This window comes from Gymnoscopelus microlampas (assembly GCF_963454915.1).
Source record: "Gymnoscopelus microlampas genome assembly, chromosome: 22".
In the NCBI taxonomy this organism is placed as follows: Eukaryota; Metazoa; Chordata; class Actinopteri; order Myctophiformes; family Myctophidae; genus Gymnoscopelus; species Gymnoscopelus microlampas.
The window spans coordinates 45514462-45538123 of record NC_139959.1 but is presented as its reverse complement, the minus strand read 5'-3'; the positions used below and the strand labels follow the sequence as shown (position 1 = coordinate 45538123).

Below are 23662 nucleotides of genomic sequence, written 5' to 3'. Positions count from 1 at the left end.
CTCTAAATGTGTCCCAATCTGTACAGTCCAGGCATGCTTTTAGTTGTTCCTTGCTTTCATTTGTCCATGTCCTAACTACTTTCTTCTCCAGTTTTCCCCTCTTCAGTTTTGACTTATAGACTGGAGTCAAGCACACGACATTATGATCAGAGGTCAATATAGGCGGCCCAACCGTGGCATCACATATTTATGTGTAGATATGATCACATGTTTATGTGTAGATATGATCAGTTGTTGATTTATAGATGTGATCAGTTGTTGATGTGTAGATATGATCACATGTTTATGTGTAGATATGATCACATGTTTATGTGTAGATATGATCAGTTGTTGATGTATAGATGTGATCAGTTGTTGATGTGTAGATATGATCACATGTTTGTGGAGATATGATCACATGTTTATGTGGAGATATGATCACATGTTTATGTGTAGATATGATCAGTTGTTGATTTATAGATGTGATCAGTTGTTTATGTATAGATATGATCACATGTTTATGTGTAGATATGATCACATGTTTATGTGTAGATATGATCACATGTTTATGTGTAGATATGATCACATGTTTATGTGTAGATATGATCACATGTTTATGTGTAGATATGATCACATGTTTATGTGTAGATATGATCACATGTTTATGTGTAGATATGATCACATGTTTATGTGTAGATATGATCAGTTGTTGATTTATAGATGTGATCAGTTGTTTATGTATAGATATGATCACATGTTTATGTGTAGATATGATCAGTTGTTGATGTATAGATGTGATCAGTTGTTTGTGTAGATATGATCACATGTTTATGAGTAGATATGATCACATGTTTATGTGGAGATATGATCACATGTTTATGTATAGATATGATCACATGTTTATGTGTAGATATGATCACATGTTTATGTGTTGATATGATCAGTTGTTGATGTATAGATGTGATCAGTTGTTTGTGTAGATATGATCACATGTTTATGAGTAGATATGATCACATGTTTATGTGTAGATATGATCACATGTTTATGAGTAGATATGATCACATGTTTATGTGTAGATATGATCACATGTTTATGTGTAGATATGATCAGTTGTTGATGTATAGATGTGATCAGTTGTTTATGTGTAGATATGATCACATGTTTATGAGTAGATATGATCACATGTCTATGTGTAGATATGATCACATGTTTATGTGGAGATATGATCAGTTAATGTGTTGATGTGTAGACGTGATCAGTTGTTGTTTGTGTATAGAAATAAAGTTTGAGAATCTGTCTCTCTGTCTGCCCAATCAGCTCACCACTTCATCTGACGTCAACATTCAACATACAGACAAGGACCATTGATAGACGGGAGTCATGGCAGGTAAACATTAATAGTTGTCACAACAAATTATATTTTCAATTTGAAATGAAATCTGCATACATGAGTGAAGACAAACGATTATAAGTCTCTCTCTCTCTCTCTCTCTCTCTCTCTCTCTCTCTCTCTCTCTCTCTCTCTCTCTCTCTCTCTCTCTCTCTCTCCTAACAGATGTCAGTAGCTCAGCATCATCCCAGCCACCACAGGATGGTAATCATTATTTTATATCAACATATATTCCAGTAACTGCGGAATGCAAAGTATTTCCATTTTGAAACATAAATTGTTCAGAAAGGAGTTATAATATCTTTCACCCACAGAGTCACCAATAACTACATTTTCATTCCTCTTCTTTTCAGAGAAACACTTTATTGACCAACACCTGAGTTTCCTGATTCAGAACGTGACCAATGTCAACCCCATCCTGGATCTTCTCCTTCAGAACGATGCTATCATCCAAGAGGTCTACGATAAGGTGCGGTCTAAGACCACCAACCAGGAGATGATGAGGGAACTCTTTACACTCCTGAACTCCAGAAAAGCCAAAGGCATTTTCTACAAAGGTCTTGAGACATATGAGAATGATCTTCTTGATGATCTGTAAGTACAGTACCATCATTCTCATTTAAATTCATTTTAGGTCAAACAATGTATTAGTAAAACATAATGTTTGTTTTCAGGCCATGATACTCTCAGAAGCATGAATCATTCTATTTGTTTCTCTTTTTATAAGAGGGTAAAAGCATTTATGTTAGCTTATTAAAACTATGTGAGGTGAGGTAATCTTCAAGAGACAAAAACAATGTCTTTTGGAGATTCTGTCTTCTCTAACATTTATTTTCACTTATTTCATAATCTTTGCATGAGTTGATTGAGTTACTGACAAATCTTTGGTCCTATAGAGCCTATAGTATTTATATAGGATTGGCAGATTTAAATGCGGTGAGATAGTGTAGTCTAGCCAACACCAATGTGGGACACATGAATCACTGCCCTCCACACCCTCCTATCTAACATCAGAGTCTTGAGCTCTACTGTGTTGTTAGCTCTGCTGCAGTGCAGCAGTATGTCTACGTAGGTGGTGCACTTCTTGCCTTTCCGGGCTTTGACCTGGGTTGGCTCCCATATGTCAGTTTTCTCACCACTAGTTCTGGGTGCCTGATGCAGCGCCCTGCCAGCCTCATCCTTCTCTCTCTGACCTGGTCTGTGACCCGTGGTAGGTCCCCGTAGAGGACCACGTTTCTGATGTGGTCTGTCCATGTGACACCCAGTGCCGTTTCTAGCATCCTTGTCTCCATCCAGGGCCCGTTCCTGTTGTGCAGTGAGGGTCCAATGTCTCAGCCCCATACAGCAGTACTGACTCCTCTGTAACTACGGACAGCCGCTTCTCAAGGTCTTCTCCTATGTCTGATTTCCACGCTCTCCTCATCCCATGCAGGGCATTCCAGGCAAGTGCCCGAGTCTAATGGTCCATCGCTATAATGATCAGGAAAGGGGCCAGAGTGTCCGCTAGGATCTCAAAGTCTTTAGTGTCACCATCATGGGTTTGTTTGAACCTTGGCTCGAGTACGGCTTTAGCTTGTCTCTATCATCTGAACCTTCTTCTCAGGAACTCCGTAGGCTTGAAGAATGTTCATGAGTTTCCCCTTTGGATGGAGTCAAACGCTTTTTGGAAGTCAATGAAGGTGATCACCGCTGACAGGTTCCGCTCCCTGACTTCTTCTTGTATCCTCCTCAGTGCTAGTCTCGCGTAGCCAGACAACTATTCCACAATCTTTGAATGCTATATAGAGTCTGGAACTACAACTCCCGAAATCCGATTGAGGAAACTGGCACTTCCGTTCACGAAAATATATTTTAAAATGTATTGTAAAATATCTTTACATTTTCTTTTTTAATGTCCTTTTCTGCTAAGCAGCAAACTAAATATACTCCACATCCGGTTTGTATTCTAATCATTATCAGAGCTTCCGAGTCCCAGACTGTATGACCGGAAACATTTGAAAACTGTGGGAGGCAACAGTCTGGCCACGCGAGACTACCTCAGCGCCAGTATCTGCCCTTCTGTTGTTCGCTCTGGGCGGAAACCGTTCTGTGAGTTTCTCAGTAGAGGGTCTAAGATGGGTCTAAATCCAACAACACCTCCAACACCACCTTGTCTATGGGCACATACTGTACTTCAGAACCTCTGGTGTCACTCCATCCACCCCACAGCTCTTGCCACACTTGATAGTAGCCTTGGCCCTCTGGTACTCATCCATGGTGAATGGTTCGTCTGGTATGGGAAGGTCATGGAAGACAGGAGCTATCGGACCAACCTCTTCCTCGGTTGAAGGATGGTTTCCTAGGAGTTTTTTTGAAGTGCTGGTACCGTTCCTCTGTGCTTTCTCCCCGATCTTGGAAGCCCAAGCAGAGCTTCTGCCAGAAATGTCATTGATGAGATTCCAGCTCTTGCCATGCTTCTGGTTATCATGCACATCTTCAATGTCACTGATATTTTGGGTCATCTTCTGTTGTTCCAGTGCTGCATACACTTGGTATAGCTCCTCCTTCCTCCGCTTATATTCCTCCCTCAGACCCTCTCCTTTTTGGTCAACGACAAAGTCCCTGTGTGCTGCTGTCATCTCCTCCCTGACTCCATGACCTCCTCGTTCTCTTGCAGTGGTTGGAACCTGTTCTTGATTTCCACTGTTTAGTGTTCCTGTATCTGGATTTTCTAGACCTGTTCAAACGCCTCACACAGTCATTTAAAGGCAATATCTACATCTCTGGCCCAACCCCCACTTTTGCTTGCGGAACAGGGCGCTTCAGCCGATTACTCTCCCTTAACACCTGGCTCTCAACAATTTGTTCTTCCAAAAGAGTCAATTTCATCGACAACGTCAATCTTTTTTGGGAACACGGAAATCTGTTCAGCCCTGATGGCCTTCATCTCAATAAAGCCGGTATCGGACAATTTAGCATTTAACACACTCTCGCACACTCCGGTCGCCATTACAGAACGCGCTATAAACTATAGTGCTATAAACGGTCCGGACCGTTTTTGGCCCTTTTTTTTCATATATATTTTTCCCACGTGGGGCGAAACTTTGGGATCACCCAAGGAGTCTCTGAGAAGGAGAGGCCGGATGTCGATCCATGTCAAAAATGCTTCCACTCGGCCGCTCCAATGTTAACTTCTTGACTAAAAGCTTAATATCTCCATTTCTTTTTAACGTGGTGGAAGCGAGCCGTTTTCGATCGGCGATCACTCTGCAATGGAGGATCGCGTTAGAAACATTATTGTTCCAGGTGTTAGTCGGGACCCTCCGCCATCTCGCACGCACGCTTTGTTTACTTGCACTTCCGCGTCGGGGCTTCTACAGCACAAAACATATCAACGTAAGTGGATGGAAGATATGCTGGCACTGAACGTACCCTATTTTAATAAACATCTGACACACATCTGTTAAACCCCCCCCCCCCAGTCCCATAAGCAGGCGCTCCCCGCTTCCAAAGCCAAGTCCGATGAATTTGCATCCTTTTTTGACAGCAAAATCTTTAATATACGAGCCGAAATTATGAATAATGCCGCTAGCAAAAACACCCATACCACGACTGCGGCTGATGCTTACCTCCGGGCTATGCCTCGTCACTCAAGGGTCCTTCTAGCCGATCTACACGGTCACGACTTTTTTCTGTTCTGGCCCCACAGTGGTGGAATGAACTCCTCACTGATGTCAGGACAGCAGAGTCACTCCCAATCTTTCGCCGCAGGCTGAAAACCCACCTCTTCAGGAAACACTACCCTTCCTCTTCGCCTTGCCTACTTGTTGTTAACTAGTTGTACGAACTCTTGCTTTATTGTTGTATTGTTTTATTGGATCTTGTTTAGTCGATACACGTATTTGTTTTAGCTCTTGCTCATTTGATTTTGCTATTTGTCTCATCTGTCTAAGAAAGTAGGTAGCTGATATATTACACTTTTAACTTAGCGCTAGGTATACTCTTGGTTGCTTGTTTTAGCAGAAAATGGACTTAAGACTGGTGATTAGTAGTTTTGTTTCCCTACCTATGTTGAATGCACTTATTGTAAGTCGCTTTGGATAAAAGCGTCTGCTAAATGACTGTAATGTAATGTAATGCTGCCAGGTGTAAGGGTATAGGCCATTGCAGGGGAGGCCTTACATCATTCTATGAGATTGATGAAGAGGAACTCCACAAGGCCATATCACGTATGACATCATCATCCTGTCCACTGGATGTAATCCCCACCCCCTTTCTCAAGGAGGTTTTGGACAGTATGATCGGTAATATCTTGAACATAGTTAACAGCTCCTCACAATTAGGTGTGTTTCCAGACTCTCTCAAAGCGGCGGTAGTTAGGCCCCTGCTCAAGAAACACAACCTCAACCCCTCTGTGCTGGGTAACTATAGACCCATTTCTAATCTGACTTTTTTGGGCAAGGTCCTAGAGAAAATCGTCTTCCATCAACTGGAAGTGTTTCTGCAGACCAATAGGATGCATATTAAATTCCAATCTGGCTTCAGGAGGGGCTACAGTACAGAAACGGCACTGGTGAAAGTAGTTAACGATCTTATGGTGTCCACTGACAATAAAAACGTATCCGTCCTCCTGCTCCTTGACCTAACAGCTTCATTCGACACAATTGATCACACCATTTTAATACAGCGTCTGGAGCACTGGATAGGTTTGTCAGGTACGGCCCTATCTTGGTTTAAGTCCTACCTAACAGGCAGAAGCTATTTTGTCAACCTAGCTGACAAGCACGACGTCTGCTCTGGTATTCCACAGGGCTCGATTCTAGGCCCGTTATTGTTTTCCCTGTACATACTACCGCTGGGAGAACTTATCACCGAACACGGAGTGAATTACCACTTCTATGCTAATGATACCCAGCTTTACCTCTCTGTGGCTCCAGATGACCCCAGTGCTCTAGACCCATTACTGACCTGTCTGTCCAGCATTAAATCCTGGAGGAGTGAGAACTTTCTCAAGCTTAACGAGGATAAAACAGAGGTTTTCATGATTGGTTCTAATGAGCAGAGAGAATCAATAACAGGTAGATCGGGCAACATGACTGTAGAAAGTAGCACTACAGTCAAGAACCTAGGTGTTATTATTGACTCTGAATTGAATTATAATGCACACGTTAGTCATGTCATCAAGATTGTCTTCTTTCACCTGAGAAATATTGCACGAATTAGAGCCTATCTGTCACTGGACGATGCAAAAACGTTAATCCGCGCTTTCGTTTTCTCTCGACTTGATTATTGTAATGCACTTTTTTTCTGGCTTGCCAAAGAAAGCAACCGACAGATTACAACTCGTCCAAAATGCGGCAGCCAGAGTTTTAACTAAAACTAAGATGAGGGGACATATCACCCCAGTCTTAGCATCATTACATTAGCTCCCAGTTGTTTTTAGGATTGATTTTAAAATTATTTTACTTGTTTATAAAGCTCTCAATGGCCTGGCAGCTTCCTACCTCAAGGACCTCGTGCCTAGATACGTTCCAAATCGCCCCCTCAGGTCCTCTAGTGCTGGCCTACTCGGCGTGCCTGAAATGTCATATAAAACACACGGTGAAGCAGCATTTTGCTTCTATGGGCCGACTGCTTGGAATAAACTCCCAATATACCTAAGACAGGCCCCCTCCGTGGATAGCTTTAAAGCACAGCTCAAGACTTACTTCTTCATTCTTGCTTTTAGTTGATATTTTTCCTATGTCGCTGTGTTACTGTTTATGTCTTCGCTGTTTGCTTGATTCACTGCCTTTTGTTTTTGCCATTATTTTAATACCATTTCTATTATTATTAATTTCCTGCCTTTATTTTTATGACATTGTTAAACTGCTTTGATTTTTTTTCTCTGCTTTGTTGTTGATTTGTGTTGCTTTTTCTGTAAAGCACTTTTGCTTAATTTTATTTTCTGTATTTCACCCTGTAAAGCACTTTGAGCTGCATTTATGTCATGAAAGGTGCTATACATATAAAGTTTATTATTATTATCATCTGAGGGTCCATTGCCAGTTGACTCCATTCATATGTCACCTTCCTCCTTCCCTCCTTCCTTGGCACCCTCAGTCGGGATCAAAACAATAGCTCTGGACGCAATTGGTTAGACCTACAACTAACTACCAATTACAATCTCCCATATTTGAATACTGTGCCCTGATTGGTCACCCCAGACTTTGGGAGCAGGAAATGGATTCACAATGGAGCGGTGCCAAATCACCGAGGGCAAATTCTTTTTTTTTTGCACTGGCAGATTCGTCTGGTCCCAGGCTACTCCTCCTCCAATTTCCTGCGTGTTAGGATGTAGTCGATCTGGTATGCCGTGTTGATTTATATATATATATTGTTAGTATAACATAAATTATTATTATATATTTTTGCATCTCACAGCAGGTGCACTCAGCCTTCTACTCCATCACAACCCAAAGGAGAAGCTGTATCTGCCTCAGGTCAGTGCTGCTTAAATTTGACTTTACATTGAGATGTACATTCATTTAAACTTAGATCTACTAGCATTACTTACTGTAAAATCCCATTCATATTGTCTTCATTACAGTCACTCAACACAACATTCCAATAAGAAATGAAAAAACATGTATTATACCTGAGTCAACTCACAAGTTCTGCAGAAACTTGAGTGGCCTGAAAATCGAGTTTCTCCAAATGTGGCATAGTTCCCAATCAGAACCCCATTGACTTCCATTATGAAATTAATGGTAAATATTTCAAAGTATAACAAATCTGAGAATATAACTATGATACAGTGAAGTCATAACCTGTCATTTTGTAAACAACCTATTATTTCCCTGTTATGTTAAAAAATACATACTTATTTCTAAAACAAATCTCAATATTTAGAGGAATTGTTTTGTTCCTTACAGATGTCCTGGTGAAAACACAAAAGCATAAACATCATATTACACACTACCATGACAAGTTCAAAACAAACGTTAAGGACCCATTTGCGTGTTTGCCTGAGGGGTCAGTCCAAAGGGCGGATAAGAAGGATTTTGAAGAATGCTACACACGTCTCCTCGTTGCACATGTGGATGACACCGAGATCAGCAGTGCACATGAGGTCACACAGATGGAGAAGAAGAAAGCAGGGCAGGAGATCCAACTCAGTGAAATCTTTACACACCCTTCTAGACCAAACAAACGCATCAGAACAGTGATGTCAATTGGCGAAGCAGGAGTTGGCAAAACCTTTCTCGTACACAAGTTTGTCTCAGACTGGGCAAATCAAAAAGATGAAGATCCCCATCTCACATTCGTACTTCAATTCCGCCAGCTCAATTTGCTCAAGGGGGGAAAGTTTAGTTTGGCACAGCTAATCCACAAATGCATCGACGCATCCAAATGCATCCCAGAAGAAGCTCTTGATTACATCTTCACTGAGCTGCAGAAGTCAGGAAACCCCAACTACGACCAGAGTCCTTTCAAAGTTCTGCTTGTCCTGGAAGGTTTAGATGAATGCCACTTGAAGCTGGACTTCAAGACTAACCATGACTGCTCTGATGATTTATCCATGGCTGCCCCTCTGGAGATTCTACTCGTCAATCTCGTCAAAGGGAAACTGCTTCGCTCTGCTCACATCTGGATAACCACACGCCCTGCAGCAGCCAAACAGATCCCTGATGGCTTAGTTGACATGATGACAGAGGTGAAAGGGTTCACTGATGCCATGATGGTGAAGTACATCAAGAAGAGATTCACAGATGAGCAGGCCAACAAAATCATCTCACACATCAAAGCATCAAAGAACCTCCACATCATGTGTGAAACCCCAGTCTTCTGTTCGATCATTGCCACCATTCTGCAGCACATGTTGAAGACAGATGAGAAAGGAGACCTGCCCAAGAGCCTGGCTGCGTTGTATTGCTACTACCTCTTTGGTCAGACAAAGAGGAAGTGGTTAAAGTATGGTGAGAATCAACAGACACTCACAGAGGCTGATAAAGCAGTTCTTTTGAAGCTGGGCAGGCTGGCGTTTGAACATCTGCAGAAAGGCAACCTAATTTTCTACCAGGATGACCTGGAGAGATGTGATCTTGATATCAAAGAGGGTGCACTGTACTCAGGATTGTGCACAGAGATCTTCAAACCAGACGACTATTTCTTCCAAGAAACCGTCTACTGTTTTGTCCATCTGAGCATCCAGGAGTTTCTGGCTGCAGTCTACCTGTACCACTGTTTCACACAGAGGAACATGGAGGTCCTGGAGACATTCCTGAAAGGTATTCCTTTCAACAGTGTCAGTTCCCTGCCTGACTTCCTGAAGGCTGCTATGCACAATGCTCTGAAGAGTGAAAGTGGCCATCTGGACCTCTTTGTCCGCTTCCTTCATGGTCTCTCACTGAAGTCCAACCAGAGACTGTTGGGAGGCCTGCTGGGTCAAACAGAGAGCAGTCCAGAGGAGATCCAGAGAGCCATCACCAACCTGAAGGAGATGGATCCCTGCAGTGGCTCGCCTGACAGATGTATCAACATCTTCCAGTGCTTGATGGAGATGAAGGCCCACTCAGTAAGTCAAGGAATCCTACAGTACCTGGAGTCAGGAAAGGAACTCTCTGTGACCCAGTGTTCAGCTCTGGTCAGAATGCTGCAGATGTCAGAGGAGGTTCTGGAGGTGTTGGACCTGCAGAAATGCAAAACTTCAAAGCAGGGGCGATGGAACCTGGTCCCAGCTGTGAGCAACTGCAAAACAGCCAGGTTAGTAGTTATTTGAATATCAACATGTTAGAGCTCCATTCACTCACATACTTCATTCATTCATTCATTCATTCAAAATACATTTAAAAAATAAACACACGCATGTGCACATACAGAGAGAGAGAGAGAGAGAGAGAGAGAGAGAGAGAGAGAGAGAGAGAGAGAGAGAGAGAGAGAGAGAGAGAGAGAGAGAGAGAGAGAGAGAGAGAGAGAGAGAGAGAGAGAGAGAGAGAGAGAGAGAGAGAGAGAGAGAGAGAGAGAGAGAGAGAGAGAGAGAGAGAGAGAGAGAGAGAGAGAGAGAGAGAGAGAGAAGAGAGAGAGAGAGAGAGAGAGAGAGAGAGAGAGAGAGAGAGAGAGAGAGAGAGAGAGAGATGAGAGAGAGAGAGAGAGAGAGAGAGAGAGACGAGACAGACAGACAGACAGACAGACAGACAGACAGACAGACAGACAGACAGACAGACAGACGACAGACAGACAGACAGACAGACAGACAGACAGACAGACAGACAGACAGACAGACAGACAGACAGACAGACAGACAGACAGACAGACAGACAGACAGACAGACAGACAGACAGACAGACAGACAGACAGACAGACAGACAGACAGACAGACCACACAAATTTATTTTAGATCGGCTATATTGTGTATACTCTCAGAGTTACAGACATGTAAGGGTCCTACCATCATATCATTAGTGAAGGGGCGGCCATAGCTGAGTGGTTAGTGAGCCTGCCTAGGGAGCCAGAGGCCCTGGTTGCCCCAGGTTCGATGCCAGGCCAGGCCAGCATATGTGTCGATGAAATGAAATTTGTCCCTGAGCAAGACTCTTAACCCCTAATTACTCACAGGTTCTCATTGGAAACAAGACCGCAAGGACTTTCATGAACGACCTGTTAAAAGGAATTATCCTTATCCTTATAAAGACCACAGAGGATGGTCTTTTAAACAATGAGCTTGGTCATTACTTAGGTTTACAAGTTACTTAATACATCAATGCAAGTTCCATGCTGTAGTGTAGAGACAACTTTCCATCTGTTCTTACTGACATCGTGTTAATGTCTGAAGAACCAGATAGAAGATCTTTTAGGTGCCTTTCACACCTAAGGTTTGCTTAAAAGGTTCCGATCAAGGACCAAATGTTTGCATTGCTACATTTTGCATTTGGTCTGGTTAGCGTTCACACATAATTTTCTTAAGAGAACCAAAGTATGTAAACAAAATGACATGCGGTCGTACAAGCTGTTCATCTATTGACAGAACATGTATTCACTTCACTGCCATAGAGTGGAGCAACAGCAGCGTGTTGTGATCGTTTATATTATTTATTTTTATTAGTTGTATCCTAATCAAATGAGAACAGAGGAAATCTATGAGCACATTTCAATTAAATATGTGTTAATCACTGTAATTACAGACTTGGTGACTGTCGTCTCAAAGAGGAACACATTGAGGTTGTGGCTTCAGCTCTCAGCTCTAATCCTTCCCATTTGAGAGAACTGGACCTGAGCGGAAACGGCTTGGATGTTTCCGGACTGGAACTCATCTGTGCTGGACTGAAGAGTCCACACTGTTGTCTGGACATTCTCAGGTCAGACAAACGTACAATGTTTATTTTGATTTGTATCAGTTCTGTTATAGTAAGTGATTATAATGTAGTTATGATGGTGGTACTTTATTTGAAGAGTGTGGTTAAGGTTGATATCATGGTAATCCACACTGACCATAATATTGATAAGATACAGTGACTAATAGTCTTTTTGCTGAGATACCACATTTAAAACCTAAACACCTCTGGTTACACTACGAGTGGTTGAATGTGTTTTGTCGAATGTGTTTTGTCAGACTGTCATCCCCTAGTTTTGAATGGTATTTATATTAATTCTTAATTGGTGTGAGTATTCATTACAGTAATACAGTTTTGGCCATCCTTGAAAGGTTGTTCAGGTAGTAAGTAAGTAAGTAAATAAGTAAATAAGTAAGTAGGTAAGTAGTAAGTTTTCCTCCCTAGTGTGTCCATTATGAGTGAGTGTGTTTATCTCCTTCCTACATGAATTATCTTTCTGAACTCTGTAGCTCTGAATCAGTGATGGAAGAAGTACTCATGAAAGTAGCAATACCACCATATACAAAGACGTAAAAGGCCTGTATTAAATGTTTTAGTTAAATGGTGCATTTATATAGCGCCTTTATCTAAGGCACTTTACAATGATTGTGCATTACATTCACCCATTCACTGATGGTGAAGGAAACCATGCAAGGCACCAACCTGCTCATCAGGAGAAATTAGGGGTTCAGTGTCTTGCTCAAGGACACTTCAACACTAACTCTGGGGGAGCACGGGATCGAACCGGGAACCTTCCAGTTGCCAAGCGGCCACTCTACCCCTGAACCACTGCAGTACTAAAGTATTGACAGTATATAGTTAAAGTACAAAAGTATTGGCATCAAAATATACTTCAAGTACCAAAGTAAAATAACTCACACATGTTAAAGTTTCATAATTTGTCAAAATGTGTGTAGTCTGGCTATAATGCACACTCTGTGGTACAGCAAGCTTTAGATTTCGAAAGCGTTAAATACTGAGATTAAGTCTTATTTTGGCAACACTAACTGGTAGCTCTGCGTCCTTACAGCGTGTATCTATAGGGAAGACATGGCTGCAAGGTCCTAGTGCCTAACGATATGTTGGAGGAACAAGTGTTGGAGGCAGAGACCCGCGATTAAAATAGTGTGCGTGCGCGCGTGTGTGTGTGTGTGTGTGTGTGTGTGCGCGCGCGCGCGCGTGCGTGCGTGCGTGCGTGCGTGCGTGCGCTCAGTGAGAGTGTTGCAGATTGTGACTCATTCAATTAGGGATTTCATTAGAATGATTTTCTTTTAAGTTCAACTAAATGTATTGAGTCTGACCCCAACCTGCAGAAGTCAGAAACAGTTCAGGCTTAAAGCTCCATTTATTAAAGGAAAAATGAACAATGTTCAGGGAGGGGGGTGCATGCATATCATGCAGAAACAAACGTAGGTTCTTCCCACGTCAGAGGTTAGCAGGTTTTAAGGTGAAACAGTGCAGGCTTCATGAATGCTCGTACGTAGGGTTGTCCGATATTGGCTTTTTTACCGATAACCGATATACCGATATTGTCCAACTCTTAATTACCGATACCGATATCAACCGATACCGATATATGCGGGGATTATTGTGATTAGGGTAAGCTCAAATTTCATATCACACACACCATATACAGTAAGAACTCCTGTAACTTATTTATAAAGCAAAAAAAAAAAAAAAAAAAAAATCATTTTTTTTTTTTCAAAAACCGATACCGATATTTTCCCGATATCAATATTTATGCTAATATCGGCCGATAATATCGGGAGGCCGATAAAATCGGACATCCCTACCTATGAATAAAAGAAACACAACATGAGCTTTGTACACTAACACAACATTAACAATGAGAAATGAGAGTGAGTGTATCACTTACCGCCGGACGGTGTTTCTCCCAGGGAGAGTCAGCAGTGAGTGAGCCAGAGTGAGCACCTTAAAGGTGTAGTGAAATGAAAAATACGTTTTTCACACGTTTAGAGCATATCCGTGGTCATCATATGGGCATACCTAACAATAGACGACAAAAAAATGAAAAAAAATAAAAAAAATTTTTTGTATTTTTACATCTAAAGTCCCTAAAAAGCCAATCTTAATTACTTCCTGTAAACAAAAATGTGCTGCGTGATGACATAACGCAGGCTTCATGAATATAAATGAGTCTTGATTACATGCACCTGTTTGATTCACATAGCTGCACGTTCTTCAAACACAGCTGATTTTAATTACAGAGCTACTCCGTTTTGAATATCTTTCAAGTTCACAACCAGACGGTGTATTACTCATTTTAAACTTAATCTGCACCCTAAAATTTGTATCTGAAAACATTATAGGTTAGAAATAAGCCAGGTAGTAGCAAACGTGCTTCACTGGCCGTCTCTCTCTCACTTGTAAACAAACACTAGCCGTGTTGCACACGCCTGAAGTGATTGAGATTCCAACGTCCCATAGCCTGAAGGGATGGGACCTTCTGATTGGTTTAGAGTCGGTTGAGACGACGTTTCAGACTGAACCTTCAAAATAAAATGACCGAAAATGTCACTGCACTGCATCTTTAAGTAAACTCAGCCCAGCTGCCTTCTGATTGCCCAACACGCAGGTGTCATCACTTCCAATTGATTGAGGATGCAGAGTGGCACGTACCACCCCTCAACCAGTTGCCCTAGGCAACGGGCTGTCTGAGGTGCTGGACTCTAGGCTCTCACTCTGGCTCTCACTGTATCAAAACTCACCTGACCGTTGGGACTGGAGCGAGACTCCACAGTATCATGTAATGATTTGAACCATAGTTATTCATCTTAAAGCAGTTTATTTTAATGGACACTAAAGGGAGTATCTCACCTCAGAATAGAAAGGATGGGTCGAGGGGTTGGAGGATGTTAGGACATGATTCCATACTGTGTTTGTTCATCTCATTTTTATTGACTTAAACATAATTCTGCCCAAACATATCTCTGATATTGACTCTGGAGGTCTTGTGTGTTCTGAAGCTGAATATCTTGTTTTGAAGTGAAATACAATAACAGTTTACTGAGGGAGTGTAAGAGTACCAATTAATACAATAACAGTTTACTGAGGGACTGTAAGAGTACCAATTAATACAATTACAGTTTACTGAGGGACTGTAAGAGTACCAATTATTACAATAACAGTGTACTGAGTATACTGTGTAAAAGTACCACTTACTATAAAATGCACAACTCAACTGATAGCCTTGTGTGTTCACACTATGCATGTCTGGATAAACAGTGTTATTGAATCCAAAATGACTTTATTAAGTGCTTGATGCTAGACAGAAGGTGAAGGGTTAGCCATTAAGATGTTATTTATTGACTGACTAAATATTATTTACATTATTAGTGTGGTTGCCCTAACAGGGCAACCAGACTATTGTTCTCCACCGACTTTATTCTTTATTTATTTCTAGATAAACTTTATTTCGGGCTGCTACTCCTCCCACAGTTTATTTTTCCTAATTTAGTGGCATATGTCAAAATGACCGGCTTCACCGGGAATCGTGCACTTGTATTTTGCTAAGAGATGAGTTACATAGTTTAATTGATATTGATTTATTAGTGCATTAAATTTCCCCATCCACTTTAATGGGAAAATGAAAAAACTCCCATTCAAATATATTTTTCTCGGAAACGGTAAGAGCTAGAGTTACAAGACTTTGAGGGAAGGTTCATAGTTTATTGCCAAATTATTTAAACAAATATTACACCATTCGGCCTCATGGTGGCGCTATAACAGCCCACTTTACCTTTTGGCCTATAACTCTTGAACCGTAGGTCGAAAAATCTAAATGTTTTTTTCCCTGGATTCCTTGGGTCACGACGCTTCTCCCCATATAGGTCACGCCCATTTCCGTCTGGATAGATTTTTCGCAATTTTGAAATTTATTCAAAACACTTTTGGCTCCTCCTCCTACAGATTTTGTCCAAATTTCACAAAGATCGGTACACATGATCTATGGATCAATGCGATAAACATCTCAAAGCGGAATTTTGATAGTCATTACCGTTCGTCCGTAAATGGCTTCCAAAGTTAGCGGAAGGGGCCCCTTTTACGAAAAAGGCCAAAAATCACAAACGAAACGTCCAATCAATCCCACATTTAAATCACATGTCAAGGGTGGTTTATCCAACAAATCCCCAAAAGCATTTCCACTTTGATCCGTAGGGGGCGCCACAAATGCGCAAAATGTGACCGTTTGATGCAAAAACCTTATTTCGGGGGTATCAATCCGCTCAAAATGAAACGCAAGCGATCTCAGGAGTGACGTGACAATGTAATTGACGCAGCCTCCGACGGTATTCATCCCAGCGTATTCCTCGAGTCCCGGCGGCCACGACCCGCGACGGCGCAACCACACTTTGCAATTGCCCTGAATTGCGACGCGTCTAGTTATTATTATTTTCCAACTTGGGTCACTAGTCCAAAACCTTGACAGTCGATCAAGACCAGCTCCTTTAAAAGATGGCTGCAAGCACGTTCTCTATCCAGGAATATGTATTGTATTTGTTTTTAATCTCTCTCTCTCTCTCTCTCTCTCTCTCTCTCTCTCTCTCTCTCTCTCTCTCTCTCTCATTTAGACTGAAGAACTGTGGGTTGTCAGAGAGATGCTGTGAAGTTCTGGCCTCAGCTCTAACTTCTAATCCCTCCCTCCATCTGAGAGAATTGGATGTGAGTCTAAACATGGTGACTGAGTTAGGAATGAAGATGCTGCTCTCTGCTGGGCTGAAGAATCTCACGTGAGTAGACATGGGGCCCTACTTTCTGGGAGAACCCACAACCCGCTATTTGTGGGTAACGTTTGCATGTGGGGACGTTTATATGTGGGGACATCACCCATAGCTATTTTATAATTTTCTGTCTTGTGCAACACGCAACGCTGCCTCTAAACACCTGCGCTACGTGCTAGATTATTCACAGGAGTGGTTTGGGCGTTACATTAATGAACCACTATGCACAGAAATGCTGCGCACACCAAAGTCCTTGTAGTGGTGCTGGCCACGGCAGAAGAATCAACTATCAACTAGTCTTCAAGAGACATAAAGGTGGCCGCACACACTTCATGTCTTATGAAGACTAGAGATCGCTGCAATCCGATTAACAGATCGGATATCGGCTCCATATCAACCCAAAAAAAATGGATCGGATCAGACTGCAGCGAAAATTACCGACCAAAGCACTCCAAAAAGAGTGAAAAACTCCCAAGAGAGAGCAAGAAGTTAAAAGAAATAACAGAGCACATTTCACAGTTTATAATGCTGGATGACCAGCCACTGTCGGTGGTGAATAATGTCACATTTAAATGCTTAATCGCATGGACTGACACAAAGAAATGCACAGCACACGTCCCAAATCAAGATTTAATTCAAATGTCTCCGTAATCCACACAAGTATGTTTATAAATACCTTGTTTCAGTTAAGTTATATCACCAGCCGATCAAAGAATACAATTTGAAACGCAAGTGACAGATTTTGGTTGAATGAACCACACTCGCTTTGGGACTTGAGCCCCTCTCTCTGGAACAGTGGTGGAAAGTAATTAAGAACATTTACTTAAGTAACATTTTGAGGTATTTGCACTTTACTTGAGTATATCTAATTTCCAATACTTTTACTTCTACTCCACTACATCTCAGAGTCAAATATTGTACTTTTATTCCACTACAATTATTTGAAAACGTACTAGTTACTTTGTAGATTTAGATTATTATTACAAAACATACATTAACCACTTCAGCCCATACATTTCTGCCATTTGAAAATAGCAGATCTACAAGAAAGGAGAAACACTGTAGTGTCAGGTAGTGGAGACGTTGATGCATTGTTGTTCTTCTACTTCCTACAGAGTGAAACATGGTGGAGAAGATCGGTTCAATCCTCATCTCATTAAAGGATGTGAGTATCTGTCAATATTAACATTTTATACATATTTTTTAGGGAAGATTCAAACCTACTGTATAGTTTGGTAGACTCTGTGATTCAGGGGTTTAGTTACAACATTGTTGCATTTTTCATTTGGTTTGGTTTGCTTTCACATTGTACTTTGTCAAGCACACCAAACATTGCTAACAAATGTCAAACTCATCGTCATTGTCTTGTCTTCCATTGGACTGTTGCATGTTGGATTTAGGGGTTAATAAGGTAACTTCAGGTGAAGCCCTGTTCCAGCGTTACAAGCTAGTCGTTCACTTCTTACTGGGTACATCAGCATGGTAACATGCTGCATGCATCAGATCAACACATACTACCGTCTACTGACTAGAGCTGGGGCGGTATGGATTTTTATTTTCCGCGGTAATTAATCCCCGCTTACCACGGTTTTATAAAGCCACCAGTGGTGGAAAAAGTACTCAATTTGTTTACTTAAGTGAAAGTATCTGCAATCTATCTGCAATACTGCGCAATGTTGAAATACTCTGTTACAAGTAAAAGTCCGGAATTCAAAATGTACTTGAGTAAAAGTACAAAAGTATTGGCATGAAAATATGTGAGTACATGTACTTAGTTACTTTCCACCACTGTGTATGAATTACTCACCTTCTGCAAAAGCTGAGGAAAGAGAACACACTTTTGTTCCATAGGCCCACATTGTCTTGGTTTCAGAGAGCATGGTGGTAAATATGAATGTTTGCCCCAAAGTCTTTATATTCAATAATGTCTGTGTTGTTTTTAATGCACAGAGGAATGCAGGCTTGACAAACCGTCAAGGGTCCTCCATGGAAATCTTTTTCCTTTCAAAACGGTGCAAATTTCAAAATAAGAGTTTATTTTCATCTATACTTGTAATGTGATGATTCAACACGTTTTATTTTGAAATCGCACTACCGGAAATAGAAGTAGCCAGGAAGCCTAGTTGAAACTGATGGAAATAGCAGATCTACAAGACCTGTGAGCTTGTAGATCTGCTCTTTTTGACACGTGATGCAAGACACTATCGTACGACGGTGTATATGTATATGAGAATGAAATTACACTGGTGACTCCGACCCAAGCTATTTCAAAACATTTAATCAATTCAACGTAGAATGAACAAACGTGTTAAATGAACACTGTCTGTACTCTAGGCACTTAAAAAAACTATGTCAGGATCAGGATTAGAACGTATGCAGCTCCCCCTGGCTTAGTTTTTTAGCCTGTTGTCTCAGTCCCTGCTATAACTTTACAAATTGTGTTTATTATTCAGAAGAATGTCATTATTGACTTTCATCATTGGTTATTAGGCTACATGAAATTGTGAAACATACGATACAATTCAAAATGACATTTTGTATTTTTTTTACGTAGGCCTACTTTCAGCAATCAAACTCAAACAATAAGGCCTAACTCAGCTTGTTGTCTGTTGTATTGAAGTGACACACTATGCTTTCACAGTCACAGCGCTTCATTTGATGTAGCAGGCGGGGCATGCAGTCTCGCGGGCACCCATGTGCATGCCAGTGCATCTGTGGGCGCGTTGATCTTCTTGCTCTCTATCTGGTGACCGGAGAAGATGATGAAGTTTACAATATTCTCAAATGGAAGCTTCTTTCTGAGCAACAGTTGTTCTCCTCCTGAGGTTAAAATTGTTACGTAGGAGGAATCTAGTAAGCCACCCGGTAGTCGCCCCAAACACCTCCCTATCTCTCTTGTCACTCGCTGTGGAGTCCTTCGCCTTCACTCGAATCATTTTCCAGGAGACTCTGAGGGTTCTGTCCACACGTGAGCTCCTCACTCACTTTCTTCCTCCCTCCACCTGACAAGCGAGCCCGCTTGTCATTTGCGTCCGCCTGAAAAGTAATTTAACTTTTTCATTTCTTCCATTCTCTAACGCGCTTCAGATCCACGTTAAACTGTCTGGCAGCTGCTTCTCCAGAATGCTGCTCCGCATATTTCACCACTGCTAGTTTGACCGTCAAATCAAACTTCCTTTTTTTCTTCCCTCTTAAGTTGATATTTTCATCTCTCTCCTGTCTAGTATTCTCCTCATTCTCCTTTCATCTCTCTCCTGTCTAGTATTCTCCTCATTCTCCTTTCATCTCTCTCCTGTCTAGTATTCTCCTCATTCTCCTTTCATCTCTCTCCTGTCTAGTATTCTCCTCATTCTCCTTTCATCTCTCTCCTGTCTAGTATTCTCCTCATTCTCCTTTCATCTCTCTCCTGTCTAGTGTTCTCCTCATTCTCCTTTCATCTCTCTCCTGTCTAGTATTCTCCTCATTCTCCTTTCATCTCTCTCCTGTCTAGTATTCTCCTCATTCTCCTTTCATCTCTCTACTGTCTAGTATTCTCCTCATTCTCCTTTCATCTCTCTCCTGTCCAGTATTCTCCTCATTCTCCTCCATGTTGCCTTCAAATTCCACCTGTCCTTCTCTCACGTCCACCATGCTCTGTATTACTCCTTCTGTTTCTGTCTGTTTTGGAGTTACCCACGTACCTTGAGGTCCGGTTTACGGTATACTTAGTTACACAACAGTGTCATGCGTCGAAAATAGCAGAACGACAAGTTCACAACGTGTTGAGGCTCGCCGCGTTTACACAAAGCCGGACGTTTATTTGAACGAGATGTTTAATACGCAAAATGGTGTCAGACCCCCGGCGCGTATTAGGTAGCCGGCGGCTATTTGTGATAGGGATACTATTTGAAAATATACGGTACAAGCTCACAACATGTCACATTGTTACATGTAACAATGTGAGTTTGTAGATCGGCTATATTACAAAATAGCAACAAGAGCCAATCTAAAAGCTCACAATGTGTTGCATATTGACTAGTTGTGAGCTTGTAAATCACCTATATTCCATGAAATGCTGATCTATAAGTCCCCACCATGTCAATGTATTGCATAGTGACGAGTTGTGAGTTTGTGGATGAATGGTTATTAGAGATGCTTGGATCACGGTTTTAGCCGCGGTTACCGCAGTTAACCGCAGTTTGGGTGGATTTGGGTCAATCAAATATAATAATGAATTAATAATGGATAAACCGCGGGTGAAAAAATGTGGGAATTACATTAATGATATAAATCTATAGGCCTATTATAGCTTTTAAAAAGTGAAATCTCGCCGTATGTGCGTTTGTAGTATTTTAATATTACGTCATTTTACATCAGGCACAAATTAGCCGCCTACTGCACCACGTTGACCGGAAAGGGGTCTTTGTACCGGGTGCAGCCAGTGTTGCCATATATTAAGAGAGAAATAAGCAGCAAGGTCTATGAAAACAAGCCCAAAACAAGCGCCAAATTACCCCAAAAGTCGCTTATAAAACGCAGACATACAAGTTGAAAACGAAAGTGAAGCTTCAAGCTCCGTCTTGTTGTTACCATAGATATGGATTGTATACAGTCACTACATTGCGACAGACAGTGGTGAGTAACATAAAACTAACGTCAGGAAAATAATAATAATAATTTGATGCGGTTGGTGCGGATGGATAATGAACATGTTTATGCGGATTCGGGTGACGATAAACCCTATCCGCGCATCTCTAATAGATATCAATTATTTTGAACAACATAAATAGCCAATCTACAAGCTCACAATGTGTATCATGTTGATGGGTTGTGAGCTAGTAGTCACCCAAATAACACAACACATTGAGACACAAAGTGATTTTATAGATCGGCTATATTCAAACACAACAATAGCCGATCTACAAGCTCACAACGTGTCGATTCATGCAAATTAGCTCACAACGCCTGCATTGTGACGCATTGTGGCCTTGTAGATTGCCTATATGTAAAGAAGAATCTGATCTACAAACACTACGAAAAAAATAAAATAAGCTCTGATCTTTCAACATGTATTGTGGCGGTTGTGAGTTTGTAGATCAGCAATATTTCATAAATAGCCAATCTACGAGCTCACAATGTTTTGCATCAAGAAGCGTGGTGAGCTTTTATATTAAAATTGGGGTTAGCCTAACCCAGTGGTTCTCAACCTTTTTACAACAAGTACCACCTCAGATTTTATCTGTCATTCCAAGTACCATTACCGCCAAACGGTTTGGCTTCGTGCGCGCGCGATTTTTTTTGCGGTTATTAGCGGTTATTGATGCTTTTTGGGCGGGTTTAGGATGGATTTAGGGCAGTGGTTTTCAACCTTTATCATGCCAAGGACCCCTAAATTGATAAACATTCGGCCGTGGACCCCCATTTGAAAATGTTTTGTGCCAGGGACCCCCAGAAGCAAAGATATCAGTTCATTTTAGCTTTAAAAAAAAAAAAAATATTCAAAGATATGCAACACTTTTTCAAGGTTTTTCCAAAAATAGCAGATCTACAAGCTCATAGCGCGGTGCCGTGCCTGCTGTTTTTGAATAGCCAAAGCTAAGTGGTTAAAAATGATTGTGACGCTATTAACTCATGTCCAACTTGACCATACTGTACAATACCAAGTACATTTTCAAAAAGCCAAAGTTTAAATGGGGCTGAAGTGGTTTATGTATGTTTTGTCATAATAATTAAAATCCACAAAGTTACTAGTAGTAACTAAAGTTTTCAAATAATTGAGGTGGAGTAAAAGTATAATATTTGCCTATGAGATGTATTGGAATAGAAATAAAAATATTGCAAATTGGAAATACTCAAGTCAAGTAAAATTACCTTAAAATTATACTCAAGTACAGTATTTGAGTACATGTACTTAGTTACTTTCCACCACTGTCAGCATTAGATAAGATGAATTACTCACCTTCTGAAAAGATGAAAGAAAACACACTTTTGTTCCATAGCCCCACATTGTCATGGTTTCAGAAATCATGGTTGTAAATATGAACTTTTGCCACAAAGCAAAGCAAAGCAAAGCAAAAGCAAAGTTTGTTGTTTACCCAGGGTGTCGGACTAAGCACGAAGCTTGTTTCCAGCCGGACCCTGCATGGAAGCCTTGCTCAAGGGCTATTCAGCGGTGATTCATGATTGATGTGATGAATTGGGGAATCGAACTAGGGACCTTCCGGTATCAAGGCCGCCCCTCTAACCACTAGGCCACCGCTGCCACACAAAGTCTTTATATTCCATAATGTCCCATGACCCACGTCCATGTTATTTACATTTTGACGATGCACGTTAGTCAAGTGGAGCTGTGTTCCGTGAGCAGAAAGCTGTCAAGTGGCCTCCAGAAAATAAATCTGGTTTCCTTTCAAAACGATGTGCATTTCAGAATAAGAGGTTTTTTAAAACTCTATCCTTGTAATGTTACAATGCAACACACGTTTTATTTTGAAATCATACTACTGGAAGTAGAAGTACCCAGGTAGCCTAGTTGAAACTACTTAACTTCACGCGAAAGCAGCTGTTTATGCGGAACGGGGGGAGAAGAAAAAAAAGTCAGACAAACAGTGGGGGGAAATCACGGATCTGTGAGAGTGTCCCGTCGTACGCACAAATTAATGAATGGTTGTGACGCCCTGTATGTTAATCTGACGTTAGTAGATTATGTTTTATTCTTGAACATGGCCATGGGTCTGTGGCAGGTTATTTAATATGGGATTTTCACAGCTGCCTTTGACTTTTTCTTAACGGAACGGCGTTCCGCCACCGAATCTTTTACCGGAACGCCGTTCCGGACCGTGCCGGTGTGAGTACACGACACACCGGCCCACTTTCACCCCTGCCCTTCACCGTGTTTGTTTTGATCGTGGCTACCAGTACCGGCGCATTCAAAGTAACAGCCAGGAAATGCGCTGTTCCCACGCTGACAAAATACAGCACTGAGCGCACTGGCCAATACAAACTAATAGGCGAGTGTGTGGCGTAGTAATACTCCGGTGCGTAATTTCCGAACGCACCCAAAAGTGTTCAACAAAACCTTTTTTAAATTAAATTTGAGTGATATTATGGTAATGTTATTTCCATTCAAAGTAGTATTTCGATAGTTTTATTATGTTTTCATATATATATATATATATTTTTTTTTTTCATTTTCCCCCCACTTTTTTCATTTTTGGGAAGATTCTTCCGCGTACCACCAGGGG

At 41.3% G+C, this 23662-nt stretch overlaps 2 protein-coding genes across 2 annotated transcripts in view; both read left to right on the top strand.

Moving 5' to 3' along the window:
• LOC311038678 (NACHT, LRR and PYD domains-containing protein 12-like) overlaps window positions 1-23662 on the top strand; it is a gene marked incomplete at both ends in the record, with an annotated part of 279561 nt that overhangs the window by 251094 nt on the left and 4805 nt on the right. Inside the window, 3 exons of the mRNA XM_084048247.1 lie at window positions 11512-11685; window positions 16293-16451; window positions 17558-17607. Of these exons, the coding sequence (XP_083904373.1) occupies window positions 11512-11685; window positions 16293-16451; window positions 17558-17607 (383 nt within the window). The remainder of the gene's footprint in view (window positions 1-11511; window positions 11686-16292; window positions 16452-17557; window positions 17608-23662) is intronic.
• LOC311039063 (protein NLRC3-like) lies at window positions 1910-10109 on the top strand (the record flags this gene model as incomplete). Its single annotated transcript, XM_084048705.1, has 3 exons — window positions 1910-1963; window positions 7772-7830; window positions 8263-10109. Exon 3 carries the CDS (start codon window positions 8469-8471, stop codon window positions 10107-10109), a length of 1641 nt encoding a protein of 546 aa, XP_083904831.1. The 5' UTR covers window positions 1910-1963; window positions 7772-7830; window positions 8263-8468.